The sequence below is a fragment of the Taurulus bubalis genome (assembly GCF_910589615.1).
Source record: "Taurulus bubalis genome assembly, chromosome: 3".
Classification (NCBI taxonomy): Eukaryota; Metazoa; Chordata; class Actinopteri; order Perciformes; family Cottidae; genus Taurulus; species Taurulus bubalis.
The window spans coordinates 19,229,313-19,252,198 of NC_136591.1; the positions used below are offsets into that span (position 1 = coordinate 19,229,313).

At 41.8% G+C, this 22,886-nt stretch overlaps 1 protein-coding gene across 1 annotated transcript in view; it reads right to left on the reverse strand.

Moving 5' to 3' along the window:
• Positions 1 to 22,886, reverse strand: part of galnt14 (UDP-N-acetyl-alpha-D-galactosamine:polypeptide N-acetylgalactosaminyltransferase 14 (GalNAc-T14)) — a gene marked incomplete at both ends in the record, with an annotated part of 171,793 nt that overhangs the window by 17,736 nt on the left and 131,171 nt on the right. The window contains 3 exons of the mRNA XM_079215567.1: positions 2,775 to 2,859; positions 4,827 to 4,914; positions 12,177 to 12,298. Coding sequence (XP_079071693.1) covers positions 2,775 to 2,859; positions 4,827 to 4,914; positions 12,177 to 12,298 — 295 coding nt within the window. The remainder of the gene's footprint in view (positions 1 to 2,774; positions 2,860 to 4,826; positions 4,915 to 12,176; positions 12,299 to 22,886) is intronic.

Sequence of the window (22,886 nt, forward strand, 5' to 3'; positions counted from 1 at the left end):
AGACGATGAGACAAATCTAATCTCTCTCTCTCTCACACACTCACACTCACACACACACACACACACACACACACACACACACAGAATCATGGACAATGTGGTGAGTGAATAGCTGAGGGCCAGCACGTGTCATCACATACCCTCTGTTTAACAACAATTACCGTCACCGCCTGCAAATAGCACTGTGTGTGTGTGTTTGTGTGTGTGTGGGTGGAAGCACATAAAACCCTTTGTCAAGCTCAGTGTGTAAAAGGAGTTTGTGTGCGCTTTGTATGCGAGAGAGGAAATTAAAATTAATTAAAATAACTCGGCAAATAAATAAACTGAGAAGATCGGCCATGTTTGTGTGTGTGCGTGTGTGTGTGTGCGTGTGTGTGCGTATGTGTGTGCGTGTGTGTGCGTGTGTGTGTGTGTGTGTCAGTGGTGGCCGGCCAATAGAGGGAAACGGGCCTGGCCCATCTTGAGCCAGCAATTATATAAATATAATAATATTAATAAATTATACAAATTGTCAATATTTGTGTTTTTGAGCTATGGAATATACCCAGTGATATTTGTAAAATAAGATATCTGCTCAAAATATAACTCGGTATAATCTCTCCTCCAACAGCCGTTTGAGAGGAGACCTTTGGCGGAGAAACTACAGGTAAAACACCTGGTCCAGATCAACCGGACATCACCATAAGACAACAGACTGGCGTGAAAGGGAGCAGCTTGAGCTGTGCAGACGGCTAAGCTACACCAGGATGGTTTGGCTAAGCTAGCTGCTGGATGCAGTCGTGCTTACGCCATATTTTACTTTCCATGCTTGCTTTTTAAATCAACGTGGACCGAAAAGAAAACATGAGAACACCAGGAGGACACACATAGAGGACACACATGGATTACTGTCAAGCTACTAAACTAGCATATCAAGCTAAGTCAACATGTTACCCACGGACGTCGGGCTGTGGCAAAGAAACACAATGAGGTGGATGCAAATGGGCACATTTTATCCAGAATAATTGATTGTGTGAAGTTTTGTGGGGCTTTTGAGACTGACTCATGAGTGCTGGAGGAGCACTGTAAAACAGCCTGCGTTTTTAAAGGAGTTTTTAGAGACGGCACAAAACAAGCTGTTGCGAGGCATGCTGGCGGTTATTATATGATATGTAAGTAACCCAATTTGTGTTCTGGCTTAAAAAACTGTTTTTCAATCAATGTTGTAGTTTTGTATGTGTTTTACCTGCATTAAGATGAGATGCTTTTATTATATTATTATTAATATATTATTATATATATATATTATATATATATATATATATATATATATATATATATATATATATATATATATATATATATATATATATATATATATATATATATACATACTGAATTGTATGAATAAGAGATTAAGTCAAAGTGTTGGAATACATGTTAAATATTTAACTGCAAAGTAGTAATGCGTGATGCCTTTTTTTCCATTTAATCATACGGGGATGTTTGTTGAAATTGATTAGATGGCCCTACCAAAAAAACAATTGCCACCAGCCGCCACTGGTGTTTGTGCTGTTGAACTTCTATCTCTGTGAGGACTTTTCTGGACGTTTCTGGGGTTTTCAGACGTGAAAAAACACTGGGAATGTTTTCATGGGAAAAACATTTACTCCTGGACCATAGTATCTCAGTTTTATTAATTTAAAAAGGTAACTTTGATATGTTTCAATCTATTTTCTAGTTCTATTACCTAGTTTTTTTTTTGTATAAGAGGCCATTTGGGAATGCATTTTTAAATAGAAACTCTTTACACTGTTCTTCTTCTGTGGAGAACTCTCTGGTAGAGACCTGTCAATCACCTTGTAGCCCCGCCCTAAAGCATCCCCTGCTTTATGGTCTGTTTGACTCTAAATTATTATAATTTACTAAATGAACATCATGCCGTGAAACATGAAGCATATACTTCTATACAACTAGAGGAGTCGCCCCTTTGTGGTCAGTAGAGAGAATGCAGCTTTAACACATGAAGCGTAGACTTCTATACAACCAGAGAAGTCGCCCCCTGGTCGGCAGCAAAACTATATTCTCATGCAGATTTAAGACACTTTTAGTACATTGACTTTGCCGAATTGCCTCCAGATCATTGAATTGCAGTTGTGAGTTTCTGTAGCCCTTAACACATAAAAACATGATGAAATATGTTGAAAAATACCCTTCAATACAGCTCCTCGATGTATTTGTTGTGTAAAGCTAGCTGTGTTGGTGAAAGAGTCAGAGTGAAGTCCTCACAAGTATAGTTAATCTAAAAAAAAACGTTGCATGTTGCCAGACGGAGAGGGTGACTCAGTCCGGCCCCCGCAGGTTGACAACGTTCAGACAGAAGCAGCACACAGACATCTCTGAGTAGAGACAGAGCATCATAATGAACAAGCTGCATCATGACACACACACACACACACACACACACACACACACCTACACACACACACACACACACACACACACACACACACACACACACACACACACACACAGGGTCTTAGAATTTTTCTTAGAATTCACCTTTTAAAGAAACTTGCATATGAGATATATACCCATGTGTTACTACATCTAACATTGCAGAACAAGCTCAGCTCTACATAAAATGAGGCACAATTGTCATAAGGCACAAGTGTAAAATATGGCTCTAAAGCTGAAAAATTTATGTTTGATTTAAAAATGTTTTTATTTATTTGTGTGTGTGTGTGTGTGTGTGTGTGTGTGTGTGTGTGTGTGTGTGTGTGTGTGTGTGTTACTTGATGGGCTGGGCCGGGTCGGTCCGACGAGCTCTCTGTTCAGATGACAGCTGCTCCCACTTGAAGTGGAGACTCCAATCAAAACCTGAGAAAGAAAAAGTACAACACAATATTGTTATTATTGTACACAGTACTGTGGCAGGGCTTTACGAAAATATATATATATATATATATATATATATATATATATATATATATATATATATATATATATATATATATCCTGTATGAGGCGGGAAGCAATACTACCAACGACTGGAATCATGGTAAATCGATTTTATCAAAATAAACTGAAACAATTTAGACATGAAACATGCTCACATGCTTCCTGTGCTCACAGGAATTTAAGTTTGATTTAAAAATGTTTTTATTTATTTGTGTGTGTGTGTGTGTGTGTGTGTGTGTGTGTGTGTGTGTGTGTGTGTGTGTGAGTGAGTGACTCTGCTGATAAAGGCAGTGCAGCAGGCTATGGAGCGGCAGCCACAGCACTCCCATCTGTGAGTGTGCATGTGTGAATCAATGAAAGTCCATCTTATAACCATCTTTTTTATGTTATGAGCGACAGCTTCATCTATGATTAAAATATCCTTCGTGAGCCAAACTTTGACCATTGATATCTATGTACCATTGGTGTGTGTGTGTCTGTGTGAAATAGAGAGGGAGAGCCGTGGACAGCGCTATCATCAGCATGATTGGCGGAGCGCTGTTGTCGAGAGAGGAAGATTGGAGTAAGACAGGCTAATGGATAGAGAGCGCCTCCGCAAGTTTCTCAGGAGAGAAAAGTGAGAGATGACAGGCGGGCGACGAGCACAGATGTGAATTGTTCTGACGCATTATCATGCCGTTTGGTTCCTCCTTGTCTGAGTCATGTCGAGGCTAAAAAGGGAGAAAAAAAGGGTCCTTCTCGGATCGCCCGTTCTGTGTCATCAATCTGCAAAAGGGCAGTTACTGATTCATCCGCACACAATCTGCACGCTCCAATTTCACCGCCATTAGTGACTATTTAGCTTCGAGCTTTCAAGACTGCACAGATAATTATCCTCGAAGCAGCGTTCTGCAAATGGAGGACACACAAATGGAGGGTGTTATCCCGCTACCGAGGCTTCAAGCTATGAACTATTTCTCTGGCACCATGGGTGGACGTGTCAGTGACACCGTGTCAGTATACGTTGTGTCTTTTAAAAATAAAACTTCTGTCTTCGCGAGGAGTTAGGTTCAGCCGACAAAACTACTTATTTTGGGTAAGGAAAAAGAGTTTGATTGACCTGACTAGTGTGACAAAATAAGTCAACGTTGACTTTTAGTTCTACGTGGGCCAGAAACAGTGTTCTCCTAGGTGAAAGTCCTCTGTATTGCGCCGGTGTGTTGCATACAGATGCTAAAGGTTGGCATTTTTGGAGGTCTAATTCCCATTCATTGTTTGTCCAAGTAATGACAGCTTTATTTAGGAGTGTGGATATTTAACAAATTCAAATAATTAATAAAGTAAAATTACCGCCTTGCGCTGGTCTTATTGAGTTATGGCCAAAATAGTGTTTTGTGAGGTCAAAATGTTCTGATTAGTTCATCCTCAAATGTTCTAATTAGTTCATCCTCAAGTCCAAATGTGAAGAAATGAACTCAAGGCGGTCAGATACAAAAGCAAAAAGTGTAAATATATAGCATTACATGAATACAGTCAGGACCTTTTTATATAATATATTTGAATATATATGTAATATATATAACTGTCCTGACTATACATGTGTGTGTATGTGTATGTATATGTATGTATGTATATGTATGTGTGTATATTTATATACGTATATGAATCCAGCGTTATTTATTAAAGATTACATTCAAAGAAAGGACTACTCTTGAGGGACATTAATGTTGTTTGAGGTTCACGGTAGCGAAAGCAGGACCATGAACTCATCACGAAGGGCTCCCTCATAAATCAGAAACTCTCTCAGGTGTTTTCTCTCTGTCATCAAAAGACACCCTGAAGGTCCCTCGGACTCAATTTTTATTTCTCAAAATAGTGTAGACGGAGGAAAGCGTTTCCATACGTACCTCCACGGAGATCAGCGGAGGCCGCCACGTAGGCAAAAGTGTCCATGTTGATGATGTCGATGACCGGGCTGACCACACAGGTTGGGTCCTGGACACACACGCACACGCGCACACACACACACACACACACACACACACACACACACACACACACACACACATGGGTTAGGGCTGTAAATAATACATAAATATCAAAGTTCCAGATAAAATCATAAAACGCGTTCTTGTGTGCAGACCATCAACTTTCAATACAACAAATTGTCCTGTGTGTGTGTGAAACAGACTGTTTATATTCCAAGGTTCTTTTTAATAATCTGCAACATATTAAAAGGAATTTCCGTCGTTCAGCACCCAATCATGTTTACCCCACATTTAGCAAGGTGAGGGTGACCTTTGCCTCTAATTCTGTCCCATTTGTATTCACTTTCACCGGCGTTGATGTCAGACTGTTGAGCCATATGAAAATAAGAAACGCAGAGGACTCTTTGAAGTGAGAGGAGACTTTATACATAAATAAATAATGCAATGAATGCACAAGGACGTTGGCAAATTGGCTTTTTCATGTTATTAGCGTTCAAGGATGTGAAGGGCGAGGAGACGAGATGTGAGCTGATGTCTCAAGGAGACCTTTAAGTGCTGACTTCTGGGAAACAACAGCAGGGTCCTTCAGACGTTCTGGTATGAACTGGATTTTACTCACAAAAAATAAAATAAAATAAAAGAGGCACAGAAAGTTTGAGGATTCTTCAGACAAGACACTGTTAGATCTGGCACTGTTAGCGCTGTTGTCGCTGTTGGGGCTGTTAGCGCTGTTAGCTGTCAGCCGCCAGCTCGGTGTTGACATGCTGCAGGGCTCTTAAGTGTCACGCATTGAGCGTGACTGTCACGCATTTCGGTCTTAAGTCACGCCCTCCCGCCACAGATCGTGTTTCTCACGCTGAAAAAAAACTCTAGGGTATTTAATGTGCCGCAGCGCGCAAACATGACCTGGTCGCGCTGCCCTCACCATGGAGGAATCAAGCACGTCTCCCCCGAATCCCCTGGAGGTCTTGACGTGAGGTGCCACTCATAAGCCAATCAAAAAAAAAAAAAAAAGGGCTACACAAATAGCCAATCAGAAAAACGTATCTGTTGTATCTGGGTGAAATGTAATCCAGCAACCAATGAAAATAAAGCTAATAATAATATGGGGGGGAGGCGAGCTGGTCTGTGGGCATACGGCATGGGCAGAGGCGCGGCCGGGGGGGCGGAGAGAGAGGAGGAGAGGAGGATATGTCACTCTTACCTGTCTTAAAAACTTGAGAGCCCTGATGCTGAGATCCGTTGAGAGGCAATCGAAAAGCTAAAAAATCTCAGATCTTGCACCTTCAAACAATCGATAGTCGATTAGCGGTCAGCATCTGCCTCCAGTTTTTATGCTAAGCTAGACATTCAAACCAACATTTCCCCAAATGGTAAACTTTTCCTTTAAGTCCTACAATATAACATTCAGCTATGCATTTGATTCATTTGTGTCTAGATAAATAACTGTTAACAAGATCGAAACTAGGGTAAAAGATGAAGATGCTGGTTTAAAGTGTTTTCCTTTATGCCAGTATCCCTCCTTACTATTACGATCCATACGGTCATACGACTTTTATGGATTCATCTCAGTCGTCGCCTCCTGAACCATTAAATAAAGTCTGAAACCCGAAACTACAGAGATTTCTGCATCTCATTTCCCCCCCTTACCATTTAATCTTCACAAGGAAACAAAAAAAACCATGGCATATCTGAGGCCCTCGTTAGATCAAGGAGTGCCCGTCTATTAGTTTGGTCGAACGGCTGGACAGCTTCAGCTAGTGATACCGCCGAGCAGGTGGAGCGGTTCTGGCCCATTAGCTGCAGGGTCAGTGCGAGGGGAGGCGTGCCGCATCCCATTACAAAGCCGCCTCTGCATCTGCTTTAATAGCCGAGCCACACTCGGGGTGAAGCATTCGCGACATTACTGTTGTAATTGGATGATTGTGATTTTCAAATCGCTTGGGAGCAGTTTTTTTTTTATTTCAGCCATTTTTTTACTTCCGCCCCCCCAACCTGATTTGAAAATGAGAAAATATGATGACCCCATGAGCCCAACTGTCCCCTCAAAGCATCCTGCATTATTATCATTATAATCATGCATGTATCCTGTCGGCGCTGTATTACACAGTTCATTACCAAATATAATCCACAGTAGAACGAATAATAGTTCAGCAAGTGCAAATCTCCATTTCCATGTCCAAAATTCTGCACAAGGCCACCAGTAGGAACGCATGCAAGCTGCACGTTTAGATGTTGCAGGGTTGTCTTTAAGGTTCTTTCAGGTATTTTCAATTAAAGAGCAGTTGAACGTTTGTTTTGTTGTCGGTAGGCTGCAACTCATCAATCTTGTCGCCAAACATTTTTTAAAATATCTTTTTTGTTGTTGTCAAGAGTGTCCTCGACAGCAACAATGTGTTCAACCCAGTGACTGAGAAAAATATGTTGGCATTGTACGTTTTTGCAGAGTACAGGGCCCTATTTCTCGTACCTGGCTTACTGAGTTAGCAAGCTAATTGTCAGGATAAGATGACGTAGGTCAGGCTTTTCGGTTCCTCGAAGCAAGTTTAGAAAAATCACCATAGCAACACAGCCAAAATTGTAAACCTGCTCCGGGCAGGCTTACTGAAATTCACTGGATAAGCTGGCCACTCCCACCGGACAAAAACGGCAGCTCACTTCCTCATTGATGAAGGAGTGATATTAGTTATATTAGTTTTATAGGGAGAGAGTTCTACGAGATCGCCAAGATCCGTTCTCACATTATCATGACTTCTTGTACGCGGCGCTATTGATTCTGCCGACAAGGAATCATTTATTTACGAGACCTTCTCGAGCCGCGGACATTGATCAGCTCAGGCGCAGCCGATTGCCGTCTCACAGACATAATGCCGTGTTCACACCAAAACAGTTGCGAAATATTCGCGCGTCCAGATTACATGTTAAGTCAATACACAGCCACGTTAGGTTGCGAAAAAGCGGATTTTTCGCCGGGCGTCGCGATAGAGGCGAAACGGCCTTGCGAATATTCGCAACTCCGCTTTTCCGCTTTTTCGCCGGCGTTCAAATATTTCAACTCCAGCGAATAATTCGCATGACGCAGAGTTGCGAAAGCCAATCAGCGTTGAGAAGCTCCACCCGGCATTACCGCCGTTACTGAATGAAACTGCTGGTCCGCTGAAGGAGCGCTGGAAACGGCTTCATTCAGACACTCGTCCTGGAGGAGTCGGAGCTGTGTGTGACTACTGATAATGTTATGAACCCAGACACGGGGCGGTTGATGTTCCGACGTGTGTGGGACTTCCTCAACAAGTATAAAGTAGAACTAGTGGTTATTTACCTGGTGGATGAAGGAAATAGTAAATGTTTTCAAGACACAGAGATAAGCCCCGCCCCCTTTCCCCAGCGATGGTTGCGAAAAAATGGATTAACCACATAGAGCGAATTTTTCACCTGCGGCGCGATATAGGCGAAGTGGCGTTGCGAAAATTCGCAACTGTTTTGGTGTGAACACGGCTTGTTCGAGATGAGCCAGTTCTGCGCAGTGATCGGCGCGCAATGCATGCTGGTTAGATTTGTGTCCGACTTGCTCCCGACTTGCTCTGACGTCATGCACACGTGGTCAACGATACTCTCACGAGACTAAGTCAGCCGCCGCAGTTGCTTTCCAACGACTGCGTGGCCCAGTGCATGATGGGAAACGTCTGGCTGTCGCCACATCAGAGAGCTGATTGGCTCTTAGATCTGACAGTAAACACAACGTGTTGTAGAAAATTCTTATTTTATGTGTAGATGTAATACTTAACGCTGGATTATTGACTATTAGTCTCATGTTTGATCTAAAAACATTTATTGTGTTGTTGTTAATACGAAATCGTATTTATACAACACACATCAAAACTACTAGTAATGTATTTCACAGGCAGACATCAAAAGACCAAAGGATGCAGCTACACACTCATTTTTATATAAATATATATTTATAAACACATATAATAAAGCCAAACGTGATCTGTAAACTACAAGTAAACAAAAGTTCGAAACTAACAGGAAGTACTTTTTTCTGTGACTTCCTACGTATACACAGCTGACAACTGTCCGACTTGATTGCAGTTTTTTGTCAACGCCTCCTGCTGCGACCGCCTGCTCTCGTCTGGATTCCAGGCGAGGCGCAGCTCTAACGAACGAGCCTATAGACTATCACCCGCTGCATGCAACGCTGTTCTTAAGTTTATTTAGCGCTTAAGAAACTTAGGGATGTGTTGAAAGCACTCATAATTATATGACAGTGTTATTAGTACACCATACATATCATTATTGTAGAATATGATTAAGGTGGACTCATGATAAGAATATAGAGAATCATACACAATTTCTTTTCACTGCTTCAATTGGTTGAATTTCTGATTATGAATAATACATACGTACTGATCCGCCCATACACATATTCAAACTCTTAGTTACCAGTGTATGGTAATCTACACATACATGTATATACACATATATAGTACATGATACATACGCGCATACAGTACATATATCCTCATAAGTACATATTTATGTGGATACTACTACCAGCAGCTACATTTAAATAAATATAATCTGATTGATTTGGGTGACGAAGCACTTAAAATTTGCCGATACATTTTCCCAACACTGACGCATTTAACTTGTCTGATATATTTCCGATGCTTATGTCTTGCAGCGGGGGCGGTGTTAAGCTGCGCATTTATCCAGATGACTGACGTCTGGTTAGAATTAACGAGACCGTTTCAGCACAGATCTTCCGTGGAGAAACCGAGTTGGCTTAATGTCAATCATCTCGCTAATTTAAGATGGATAATAGGACATTTGCTCGACTTTGTTGAGCCAGGTATGAGAAATAGGGCCCAGGTGCATTGAAAATCTTGCTTGTTTATCAAGAAACGATCACTTCGGTTTAGGCAACAGAACCTGGTTCAGAACCTGGTTCATTACTATCGGAAATAAACAACAACCATCATAACTTTGTTACGTAACATTGCGTTTTACGGTCAACATTTACTTTTGATTTCAACAGCGGTCTCCCAGATTAAAGTCCTGTTTTTGTTTGACTTAAAAAATGTAATATTTATATGAAAACAGCATGAAAGCCAGTGGAAACCTGGAAGTTGGGCCAGACTTTAGCGCTCTATATCAACGAGACACACAATTATTTTGGGGAGAATATTTATTCTGCAGTGTGTGTGTTTACCTAGATCAATACCTCATACATTTAAATCTAAATATATGACTATAAAGCGACTGGGCAGACAGTGACGAATGACTCAGCTGCACACACACACACACACACACACACACACACACACACACACACACACACACACACACACACACACACACACACACACACACACACTTAAAGTGTGGGTATAAATATGGATGATGTTGGTACAGTTGCAGAATCTGATCGGCTCTGTGGTTTACTTATTGATTGCTGCTCTACAGATGGAGATCAAAGGTCTTTCATATCAGCAGGAACAACTGTTGACTTGATAGAGGAGGAGAAGACATGGGAGAAAATGAGGAGGGCAGAAGGTGTGAAGAGAGGAGGGGAGAGGAGGAGAGAGGAGGTGGCATGTGAGAAAAGGCCATAGGTAGGAGGAGATATAGTAAAAAAGAAAAAAAGACAAGAAGGGAGCATGAGTGGTAGAAAATAGAGAAAAGTAGTAATAAAGAGACAGAGGTGGAAGAAGGTCCAGAGAGAGGAGGTAAAGGATTCTAAAAAGAGAAATGAGGAGAGGAGGTGTAAAAAGCAATACAGGCTAGAGGACATGAGAAGGGAGGAGAGGACGGGAGGTAAGAATAAGAGGCGAGAGATAAAGAGAGGTGGGAGAGAGGAAGAAGAAAAGGATGAGATGAAGGACAAAAAAGAAGGCAAGGAGAGGGGAGGTAAGGACAGACAAAACAGGAGGCAAGGTGAGAAAAGGGAGGATGACAAGTGGTAAAAAGAAACGTGACATGCAGGGAGAAGAGGAGGCGAGATAACAAGGTGACAGGAGAGGAGACGACGAGGAGGTGAGGAGGGACACAAACAGAGAGAGAGAGAGAGAGAGAGAGAGAGAGAGAGAGAGAGAACAGCGGGTTGAAGAAGAGAGTGCAGCACTTATTTCTTAATGAGAGGCAATCAGACTGACAGCTATTTTCTCCCGTGGCGCTATTTCACCTCGACCAGCGGAGTCATCAGACACACACACACACACACACACACACACACACACACACACACACACACACACACACACACACACACACACACACACACACAGTTGTGTTTTCAACACTTTAGGGGACATTCCATTGACTTACATTCAGTTACGGGAGCCTGAACCCGGACTGTAGCCACTATATGCTTAATTCTGACGATGACCTGAGACCAGGTCTTCATCCTGTAATGACATTGTGTACATTATATGGGACGTGTTCCCCAAAAAAGAAAGGCAAGTCCCCACAATGTGGCTACGCAGGCTGTTTGAAACGAAACCGGCACTGTAATTTGTAGATATCCCACAAGATGCACCTAATCATGAACCAGGAAGTATAAAGACGGAGGAAGATGGGTCAAACTAAAACATGTTCAGCTTTCCCCCAGATGAAACCTGGTCGTTCGCTGTGTGAAACGACAATGTTGATTTAGTTGTCATGTGACTTCTGTACTTAAGTAACGGAACTTCCGTATTTTAACCCAAACCACTGTCTTTTCCTGAACCTAACTTAGTATTTAACAATCTTCTTCTAAACATAACTAAGTATTTAACAATATGTATTAAACCTAACTAAGTATTTAAGAATCTTTATTAAACCTATCCAAGTATTTAACAATCTTTATTAACTCTAGCTAAGTATTTAACTATCTTTATTACACCTAACTAAGTATTTAACAATCTTTATTAACCCTAACTAAGTATTGAACTATCTTTATTAAACCTAACTAAGTATTTAAATATCTTTATTAACCCTAACTAAGTATTTAACAATTTCTATTAACCCTAACTAAGCATTTAACTATCTTTATTAAACCTAACTAAGTATTTAACTATCTTTATTAACCCTAACTAAATATTTAACTATCATTATTAAACCTAACTAAGTATTTAACACTAATTTATTAAACTTGACTATGTACAGATTCATGTCCCGACAACATGAGTAATACAGGCCCACACACACACACACACACACACACACACACACACACACACACACACACACACACACACACACACACACATGTGTCTGGTTGAGGTCTACCTGTTTGATCCTTTGCAGCAGGGGGGGCAGCCAGTCTTTGTTGACCTCACAGTGGCTGTCCAGAAAGGTGAGGACCCCGGCCCTTGAGGCATCGGCCCCGCGGACTCTAGACCGGATGAGACCTGACGAGTAAACAGGTGACACATGTCACATCATCCAGAATTACACACATCAATATTCAGTGCGAACTCATTTCAGTTTTCGTCCCTGTGACTTCGTGAACAACTCATAGATTAAGCAAAACAATGTTATTTCACAAGAGACTCATTAGAAATGTGTCATGAAAGAGTCACACAGGCGTACCGTAAATTAAATGCAAACAAGTCGGGAAACTCTGAGTTTACGTTTAAAAGAATTAAAAAGAATTAAGAGGGCATTGGAAATATGCACATATGGGGTACTGGATGTTATGTTTTATAACAACAATACTAATAACAACAACAACACAAATACTAATTATTATTATTATCATTAACCATTAATTATTTATTTATTCTTTGTGCTGAATTTCTTGTGTGAAATGTGCTATAAAAATAAAGTTTATTTTATTCGTCTTATTATTATTATTATTATTATATACTGTATAATAATATAATAATGCATACTATTTAAATGTTCATTATATGGTTTAAAATCTAAAAAGAAACTGGTCACCGTTGCTGGCAAATGATTGTAGCAGAGTAAAGAGTACAATATTTAGTAATATAGTACCCTAGAATTAAACCTTGGTACAGTACTTGAGTAAATGTACTTAGTTACAGCAGCCTTTGTGACTCCAGTCGCAGGTTTGAATCCCGCCTCTGACAAGCGGTCTCATCCTTGTTAAGATAGTTCTGATGGGCAGACGTGTGAATGGTGGAAGAGCGCTATACAAGTCCATTTAACCTTATTAATTATTAGGGTACGGGTGTCCTCTTGGCGAGCCAAACAGCGTTTTGCATTCAGCAGCTTGGAAAGGAAGGAATGAGCGGAGAGGTATTCCATTGGTTGCTATCTAAATCCTACACACTGTTTTTAAGTTAAACATGTTAACTTCCCCCCCGAGGCCTCTTTATGTCTGACACACTGCACACACACGTTCGTACTATACAATGTCCGACCGTGCAACATTTAACGCGGCACACTTTGATGCAGCCGATATCAAAACGCCCGGCCTCGGAGCCGTCAGGGCCGCTCTCTGCTTAAATGGAAATGCTCCACTTTGCCTGCCGAGATTGATTCTTTTCAGGGCGGCGGATCGGATAAGACAGTAATATTAGACTTTCACACTCTCGAACTGGGACTCAGTTACACACACACACACACACACACACACACACACACACACACACACACACACACACACACACACACACACACACACACACACACACACACACATCCATATCTGCCACCGCCCACACATATTCTTAGACATTGGAAGGGGCATGAAACCTTTAAGATTGGCATTGTTAGTGCCTTGCTCAACCGATTCACATCCCCTCTCTCTCTCTCTCTCTCTCTCTCTCTCTCTCTCTCGCGCGCATGCTCTCTCACTCGCTCAGTCAGTCAGCAAAAGGGGAAATCGATGCCGGGCTCTTAGAGGCCCTGTCTGACATAGACACAAGCTTTTAACAGGACCATCACACTCTGTGTGTGTGTGTGTGTGTGTGTGTGTGTGTGTGTGTGTGTGTGTGTGTGTGTGTGTGTGTGTGTGTGTGTGTGTGTAAGTGAGCCTGTTAGGGAGGTCTCCCTGATGGGGGCCAGTGTGTTCTCCTCTATTTGGACTAAATGGTCTAATCAATACTCCCTGACATGGACATGTACTCTGACTCTGTGTGTGTGTGTGTGTGTTTGTGTGTGTGCACACCTTTGAATAAGTGTGTATACAAGCACACAAGGCTGGGCGTGCCATATTGTGTGTTTGTGTGTGTTAGCGTGACTGTGCTTTTGGGTTGTGTGTGTGTGTGTGTGTGTGTGTGTGTGTGTGTGTGTGTGTGTGTGTGTGTGTGTCGGTGACATTGTACGAAGGGCCGTGAAGTTTCATGCTGCGCTGTTAGGCCGAGGCTCAGCCAATTAAAAATCCCATTTCATCCTCAATAAGGCTTTATTTTCTGGATGGATGGACACACACACACACACACACACACACACACACACACACACACACACACACACACACACACACACACACACACACACACACACACACACACACACACAGTGCAGGACAGGCTGACTTTGTACAGGGGAGAGTGTTGATTTACACTGATAACCTTTTACTGTTTCTTTCCATCACTGTGTGTGTGTGTGTGTGTGTGTGTGTGTATGTGTGTGTGTGTGTGTGTGTGTGTGTGTGTGTGTGTGTGTGTGTGTGTGTGTGTGTGTGTGTGTGCATATCACTGTATATAAGAAGTGGACATAGTCATTGTGACGTCTTGTTGGATGTTTTGAAGCCTGGAGATTGACATTTTGTTCGTCGCCATCTTGGCTTTTTTGCAACCATATAAAGACTGAGGATGAGTGTCGACCTGTCAATCACCTTGTAGCCCCGCCCTAAAGCATTCCCCGCTTTATGGTCTGTTTGACTCTAAATGACCATAATTTACTAAATGAACATCATGCTGTATTGAAGAAGACTTGAAACTAGATATTGAGACATAAGCTCATGTTTACAATGTTTACTGAGGTAGAGTCATTTATAATTGAGAATAGACACAGATCAGCTGTCTCGTGTACTAATGTCTGGATACAGTGATATAGCTTGTTCTACTAAAGTTACGTACTGTAGCTTTAAGAAGTCCTCGCTGACTGGAGAGAGTTGAATGTTTGAAGGTTGCTCCTTCATGGAGGATGGCAGTCATAGCTGATTTTAAAGGTGACCTAGACTCACAACAACAACAACAACAACAACAACAACAACAACAACAACAGAAACAGCGTTCAGGGCCTCGTTCCTCGAACGTGGTTCAACTAAGTCGATCAAATGTCCTATTCGCCATCTTAAATTAACTGGATGATTGAAGTCAGGCTATCTTGGTTTCTCAAAGGCTGATCCGTGCTCAAACAATCTTGTTAATTTGAACCAGACTTCAGTCATCAGGATAATTGCGAGTGCCCGTCCTACTTAAAAGGAGGAAGCGTTGATCACCGAAACCATGATTTTCGAACAGTACAATGGAAAATAAACTCAAAGGAAGAGCCTCTTTTTTCTCTGCCGACGAGCAGGAGATGATCATGAACGCGTGTTATTCAAGACTATAATCAATGCAAAATCTAACACCGCCCCGCTGCGAGGGCTAGACAAGAAGCAGGGCAAAAATATCAGACATGTTAAATGCGTAAGTGTTGGGGAAATGTATAGGCTAATTTTAAGGGCCTCCTCACCCCAATCAAACAGATTATATTTCTTTAAATGTGCCTGCTGACAGTAGAATCGTCGAATGCCAGCAAAAATGATTATCTCAACTTTTCAGAATAAATAGATAAAAGCCCAAAGAGTATCTAATTCATACGAATTAGTAGATACTTATGAGGATATATGTATTGTATGCGCTTATGTATCATGTACTATATGCAACCCTGTCTCCTAAAATTTAAGTTCCCCCAGAAAGCAATAAAAAAATAGATACGTTGATTAGAAACGTATTTGTAGTACGTCAAACACAAACGTAATCAGGGAGAAAATATGTTTCCAGTCAAACGTAATTGAGAATGCGTTTTAGTTCTGGGGGAACATAATTTTTAGAAGACAGGGTTGATATATGTGTACATGTATGTGTAGATTACCCAACTAGGAGTTTGCATATATGTGTGTGAATCTGTGTATGTACTGCGGATCAGTATATATGTATGCATTATTCATAATCAGAAATTCAATCAATTGAAGCAGTGAAAAGAAATTGTGTGTGATTCTCTCTATTCTTATGAGTCCACCTTCATATTTTAGCAAACAAAAAGAGGGCTGATATGGTCAAAACCAGATTTTACTCCTGCTGAGGAGCTGGCACTGCAGCACCATCGGGGTATGCCAAGGGTGTAGGGCATAGCTGGGGGCAGCTCCTCTAGATAGGTGGGAGTACTGGGAGGAGGTCAGGGAATGTAATGAACACATCCAGAAGTTTCTTAAGCGCCAAATTAAGACTTTACGAACAGCACGGCATGCTGTAGCTTTCCCGATGTTCCCCGCATCGCTGACACTGTACAAAATGTATCACTCCCAAAAAAGCACAAGGCTGTGATCCAGTCTGTGATCCTATGTATACAGTCTTTGGATGTGTTGCTATGGTGATTTTGCCAAACTTGCTTTGTGGAACCGAAAAGCCTGTATTATGTAATCTTATCCTGAAAATTATCCGGCTAACTCAGTTAGCCAGGTACGAGGAACGGAGCCCAGTTCCCTATTTCTCGAACGTTGTTCAACAAAGTTGATCATGCAGCGGCTTTCCCGCTGTTCTCCGCATCGCAGACACTGTACAAACATGTTCCACTCGCAAAAAAGCTCAAGGCTATGATCAAGTCTGTGAGACACTGTGATCCAGTCTGCATACAGTATGTGAGACTCGAGGAGGTCTCGTAAATGATTCCTTGTCGGCAGAATCGATTGCGCTCGTGATGATGTGAGAACGGATCTTGGCGATCTGGAAGAACTCTCTCCCTATAAAACTAATATCGCTCCTTCATCTCTGAGGAAGGGAGCTGACATTTTTGTCCAGTGGGAGTGGTCAGTTTATTTAGTGAATTTAAGTTAGCCTGCGCTGGAGCAGGTTACATTTTTTGTATGTGTTGCTATGGTGATTTTTCTAAACTTGCTTCGAGGAACCGAAAAGCTTGACCTACGTCATCTTATCCTGAAAATTATTCGGCTAACTCAGTAAGCCAGGTACGAAGAATAGGGTCTAGGTCTGATGTTGATGTCTTTGTTCAGTTTGTGTTCAGTTGATCCAAACACACTATTGTCAAAAACAGACTACCACTGGGCACCTTGATGAGGATTCTAAAAGCGCCGTAATTTGGTAATTTATTAACCAGGCGTGATCAGCGGAGACTCCTCCATGTCAACGATTCCCAAACTAAGGGTCGGGCCCCTCCAAATGGTCACAAGATGGTCACAGTCCTGACGCCATCCCCCACAGCTCCATCAACGAGCCACAGACCATCAGCCCCCCCTCCCCAGCCCATCAGGGGCTCACGCCTCTGTACCTGGGAAATCACGTCTCAGCCTCTCGGACCATCAGCACCGGTTCCCCCCAAGGCTGCGTTCTCTCCCCTCTGCTCTTCTCCCTGTACACCAACAGCTGCACCTCCAGTCACCAGTCCGTCAAGCTCCTGAAGTTCGCGGATGACACCACCCTCATTGGACTCATCTCTGGTGGGGACGAGTCCGCTTACAGGTGGGAGACTGACCACCTGGAGACCTGGTGCAGCCAAAACAACCTGGAGCTCAACACTCTGAAGACAGTGGAGATGGTTGTGGACTAGAGGAAGAACGCTGCCCCACCCGCCCCTCTCACCCTGTGTGACTCCCCCGTTGACGCTGTGGAGTCCTTCCGCTTCCTGGGCTCCATCCTAACCCAGGACCTCAAGTGGGTTCAGCTCCATCACAAAGAAGGCCCAGCAGAGGATGTTCTTCCTGAGGCAGCTGAAGAAATTCAACCTGCCAAAGAAAATTATGGTGCAGTTCTACACTGCCATAGCTGAGTCCATCCTCTGCTCCTCCATCACCGTCTGGCATCATTCGCTCTGCTGAGAGGGTGATTGGCTGCAATCTGCCATCCCTCCAGGACTTGTTCGCTTCAAGGACACTGAAGCGAGCAAGAAAGATTGTCGCCGACCACTCTCACCCTGGACACAAACTGTTTGAGTCCCTCCCTTCCCTCTGGCGGGAGGCTGAGGCCCATCAGGACCAAGACCTCACGCCACATTAACAGTTTATTCCCATGACCCAGTCACCCCCAGAACTATTTGTTCTTTCTTCTTACCGGTCACTCCCCTGCACACTTCATATTTAAACACTCATGTCACTTTAACATACACTTTAACTTAAACACACATGTCACTTTAACATTAACGTTATCTGTTTATCTGAGCACTTTATCTGATACTTAATTTAATACCCATTGCACTGTTGTTGTCGTTGATTGTTGATTGTTGTTTGTCTCGTCTAACGTCTCATGTCTAATGTTTATGCACCTTCCGCCATGAAAAATTCCTTGTTTGTGTAAACATTCCTCACAAATAAACGGTTTCTGATTCTGATTCTGAAGATAATCCTTAGGGGCCATGTGGTGAATGAGAGATCAGAAGAAAGAAATACATTTAAATAAAATAAATACAAAAAAATTTCAACTTTTATCTTTTTGGGGTTTTTTTTTGCGAAATATTAGCCATACTTTACCTCAAAACTGGATAAAAAAAAGACACCATCTGAGAGGTTTAGAGAGGTAATCTCTCTTTGATGGAATAGATTGAAACGTGACAAGGAGCTTCGACTTCGATTGGGTTTCGGCTAATGTCAGGGAATGCCTGTAATCGTCCTCACAAGTATAGCGAGTTAGCAGTTATGTGAGCGAGTGTGTCAGGGAAGACATATAGCACAAGCCTGGTGAGTCTTTATGGGCATTAAAAAGACAATCAAGTCAGAGGGCCTGTAGCAATAAACTATTAACTAGGCGAACTCATGAACCCTGCCAGTGTGTGTGTGTGTGTGTGTGTGTGTGTGTGTGTGTGTGTGTGTGTGTGCATGTGATCAGCATGACTGTGCTATAATGAAATCCTTCAGCGACGGCATGTAGGACAAGTGTTCCTGTTGTTAAAAGAGAGAGAGGGGCGAGATGAGCGAGAGAGGGAAGAAAAAACGAGTATAAAAAAACACACAAAAAACTAATTGGAACGACAAAGAAAATAAAATGTGAGGAAGAAAGCGTGAGGCGTGCAGGAAATAAATGGTCCTCGCGGGAGAAACGAGGGAGGAGGTTGCGTTGGAACGCCACAATGTGTCCGTGGGGAGCGTGGCCTCGGCGAGGAGGCGTGTTTCTGCAGAAACTGAGCCGAGGTCAGTTCAGAGTGACACGATAATCCGAGCCGTCCGGAGAGGATGACAATTTGTGAAGGGTTGTAATTTTTTAATTAATTCTTCTCATTGTCTTTCGATTTTATCGATTTTATTTCACAAAGTGTTCCTCCTGTGGTCCACTCTTTGCTGTTGATACATACACTGTAACAAGATTTTTGTAGAATTTACAGTAAGTTGCTGGCAGCAATTAGCAAGTAAGTAGCTGCATTCTATTTTACAGTATGCTTACTGTAAAATTAATCACAGTACCTATGGAATACTGTAGTCATTTTTACAGCAATAATCCAGTACCGTCATTGTTATTACAGTAGTATATACTAATACTGTACTTGTCATCACAGTAACCGTGTACAGTATACAGCAAATCCTAGACTACTGTAACATGCATCACTGTATTCATTTTAACACTGTAAATGAATACTGTAAAATAATTACATACTGTAAAATGACAGTTTTTTTCAACAAAGTCATTTATTTTAATATTTCAACATTTTAAATAAAACATTTACATTTTGATTTTAGTTTGTAAAAAAAAAGTTTTGTAAACAACAACATTTTTATGGTATTCTTGAACAACATTTTAAATGTTCCTCTTTCTTTCAAGTTACTACGACAATTTAAACATGTTTTAAAGTAATTTGACAGTAAACAGTAAAATTCAAGGACTGGAAGCAATACAATATTCAGGTCAAGAGGGAAATGTATAAAACAATTTGAACTGAAACAAGTAATTGTAGTACAATAAAAAGTCCATGACTGACTTTACTGTATTGAACTGAATCCTCTCCCTGGACGGTCGTCTTTTCGCTGAACTGGAGTCTCTTCATGAACTGGAGTCTTCATCCTGGGAAGGAGTCCTCTTCCTTGTAGTGGAAGGACAGAGAGACATTGGTTACTGATTCCCATTAGAAATACCACAATATGTTTCTACTATGACGATGTCAGCGTATGTGGTGTTTTGTCTGGTACTGGGATCTTACCAACATGATGAGCCTTGAGACTCAGCAGGGACACCTGGGCCTCAACATCACCCTGGTGGAGGTTTCCTGCAACACAAAATAAACAGACAATAGTACCGTATTTATTAGGAGAGACATTACATAATATCTATTATTAAGAATATTTATTTATCAAATAAAGGTGTATTTAGGGGGAAAGTGAGAAAGTGAGAAGATAAGCATAGTTTAGTCTGGAAGGTGTGGTTCATGTGGGGGGACGGGCACATGAAGCAGGATAGAGATGATTCCCATAACAAACACCTGCTTTTATGGTTTGAAATGTGTACAACGTTCTGTGTGTGTGTGTGTGAGTGAGTGAGTGAGTGAGTGAGTGAGTGAGTGAGTGGGGGGGATATGATCAGCAATTGTATATGTTTAAATGTCTAGTGTGGAGGATATCATAAGGTCTTGAGGCAATCAGATGTAGAACACAATATTTATGATTGATTGATTAAAGTTGCATATCGGTCGGATTAGACCCGAACACGACAGGAGGGTTAAGCTAGCAGCAACGTATCAACGTTATACCAGCTGGTGCAGTCTGCGATGTAGAGTTAGCTCAGAAAACACACGCATGTTGTGTGTGTAAAAGTCTTACCTGACCTGTTGTGTAGTTCTGGTTCACCTTCAGTGGTGCTCGGTAACGTTACCCACGTTACGTTGTGCCGCACGGTAGCTAGCAAGAGAGAAAAGAGTCAACACTTCTCCATGGAGCTACGAGCTAGCCTTAGCTAACGCGCAGCAACACACACACATGCACACACACACATACACACACGAAGACGGCGTCACACATAAAGGATTCTAATGAATTTACACGTTACACTAAACGCATGCCATGTATCAACTATATGAAGCCAAATGATTTATATCACAATATAAAGTGCAAATACTACATTTTGGTAATATTAGTAACACAAACGTTAGCTTACTAGTGCAGAAAAGTGTCCCTGCTTCCCTCTTAAAGTCACGCAGCGCTACACGGTGACTTTACTTGAGAAGACTGTTTTGTCTGTAATTAATGTACAGTTGCAAATTGCTGGCAAAAAGGATATATGAAGGAATACTAATAAGCTTTGTTACCTTGCTGTTGCTGAAGTTGAAGTGAGGACTGGTCAGAAATGTTGTAGCTCTTGTTCCAAAATGTTGAGAAGCCTCTCTTTCCTCTCCATGGTCGAGAGAATAAGTGTCCATCGGCACACAACGTTATAGTTACTGTCATCTTTGTGTAACACAACGGAGGAAATGCAATGTCGCTTCCCCCCTCTGTCTGAGTGACAGCTAAACCTAACGTCTGTGTTGAAAATAATGTTAAAACGTATTATGGTGTATTCCCGCTCAAAATTACTGTATTGTGATTCACATCAACAGTTATGACTGTATTGTGAGTTACAGCAACATTTATTTACAGTAAGATTCACCCGGGAATGAATTTTGACCATGATGCATTGCAGATCTACAGCAACATGCTGTATAGGAGTTCTACAGTAAGAATATGGTCAGTATACAGTAATATTACTGTGAAAACTACAGAAACTTGTTACAGTTTAGTTTGTGTTATTATAATTATAACAAACCAACAATTTGCGTTCTGCTCCCACATCGTGCACACCAGTCGTTAATTAACACATACAAATCGTTTTCTCATTTTGTTTGCGTCACACAATATAGTTCATGAGATATCTGTAAAATATTTGATTGCATGTTTACAGTACATTTTTGGCGACATCGTTGCATTAATTTCACAGCAAGTTACCGTGGCATTTTTTTTCAGTAAATGATGGCTTTGTACTGCGACTTTTGGCATCGAAATAGCACGATAAAGCAGCATGTTTGCTGTAGAATTACAAAATTGCAGTTCAATCTTGAGAAATTCTGCATGTGAATGAAAATACTGGTGCATTCCTTCAGAACTGCAATGCATCATGTCCGATTATAAAAAAGTCAGTATGCATCTTACAGCCAATCAGAATGCAGCAACCTCAGCGGTGCGATGGCTTCATACTTCATATGCATTCGTTATTTGTACTCTCCTATCAGAGTTGTTTCCACACATATATCACGGTTATCTTTACTGTCCCACCGGAGAGAAAATGTGTTTTGCAGCCAGAGTTTCCATAAAAAAACTGAATACAAAGAGACAGCATCAGCGACACATGAACACAATAAATCACAGAGGGAAAGTGGGGTAAAAATGGAAATTCATAAGGAGTACAGACAAATACAAGACTGCAAGTGTGCAAGTGTGCAAGGGAAGTGTAGAGCAGCCAGAGTTTTATCTGCTATTAAGCATATTAAACGGCACCTGGACTGAAGGAGACACGGTGTCTCGTTGTCATAGTATGGGTTTGTCTGGGTTCCTGTTTTATTTTGTAGTCCGCGTCCTCTGTGTTCCCGCACTTCCTGTTGTCTGCCTTGTCCCTGATTGTATATTCCTTCTTGTTAGTGTTCCAGACCCTCCCTGTGTGCCTTTCCCCTGTTTGATTGTGAAGTCCTGCCCTCATTGTTTCCACCTGAGTCATTACCGTCACCCTCCCCTTGTATTTAAACCCTGTTTGTCTCCTGTCCCCTTGTAGAGTTGTACTGTGTAAAACTGTGTGTGTGGTCGCCTGTGTGGTCCTAGTCCTGTTCCTGCTGCTGCTTTTTGTTCCGTTCCGT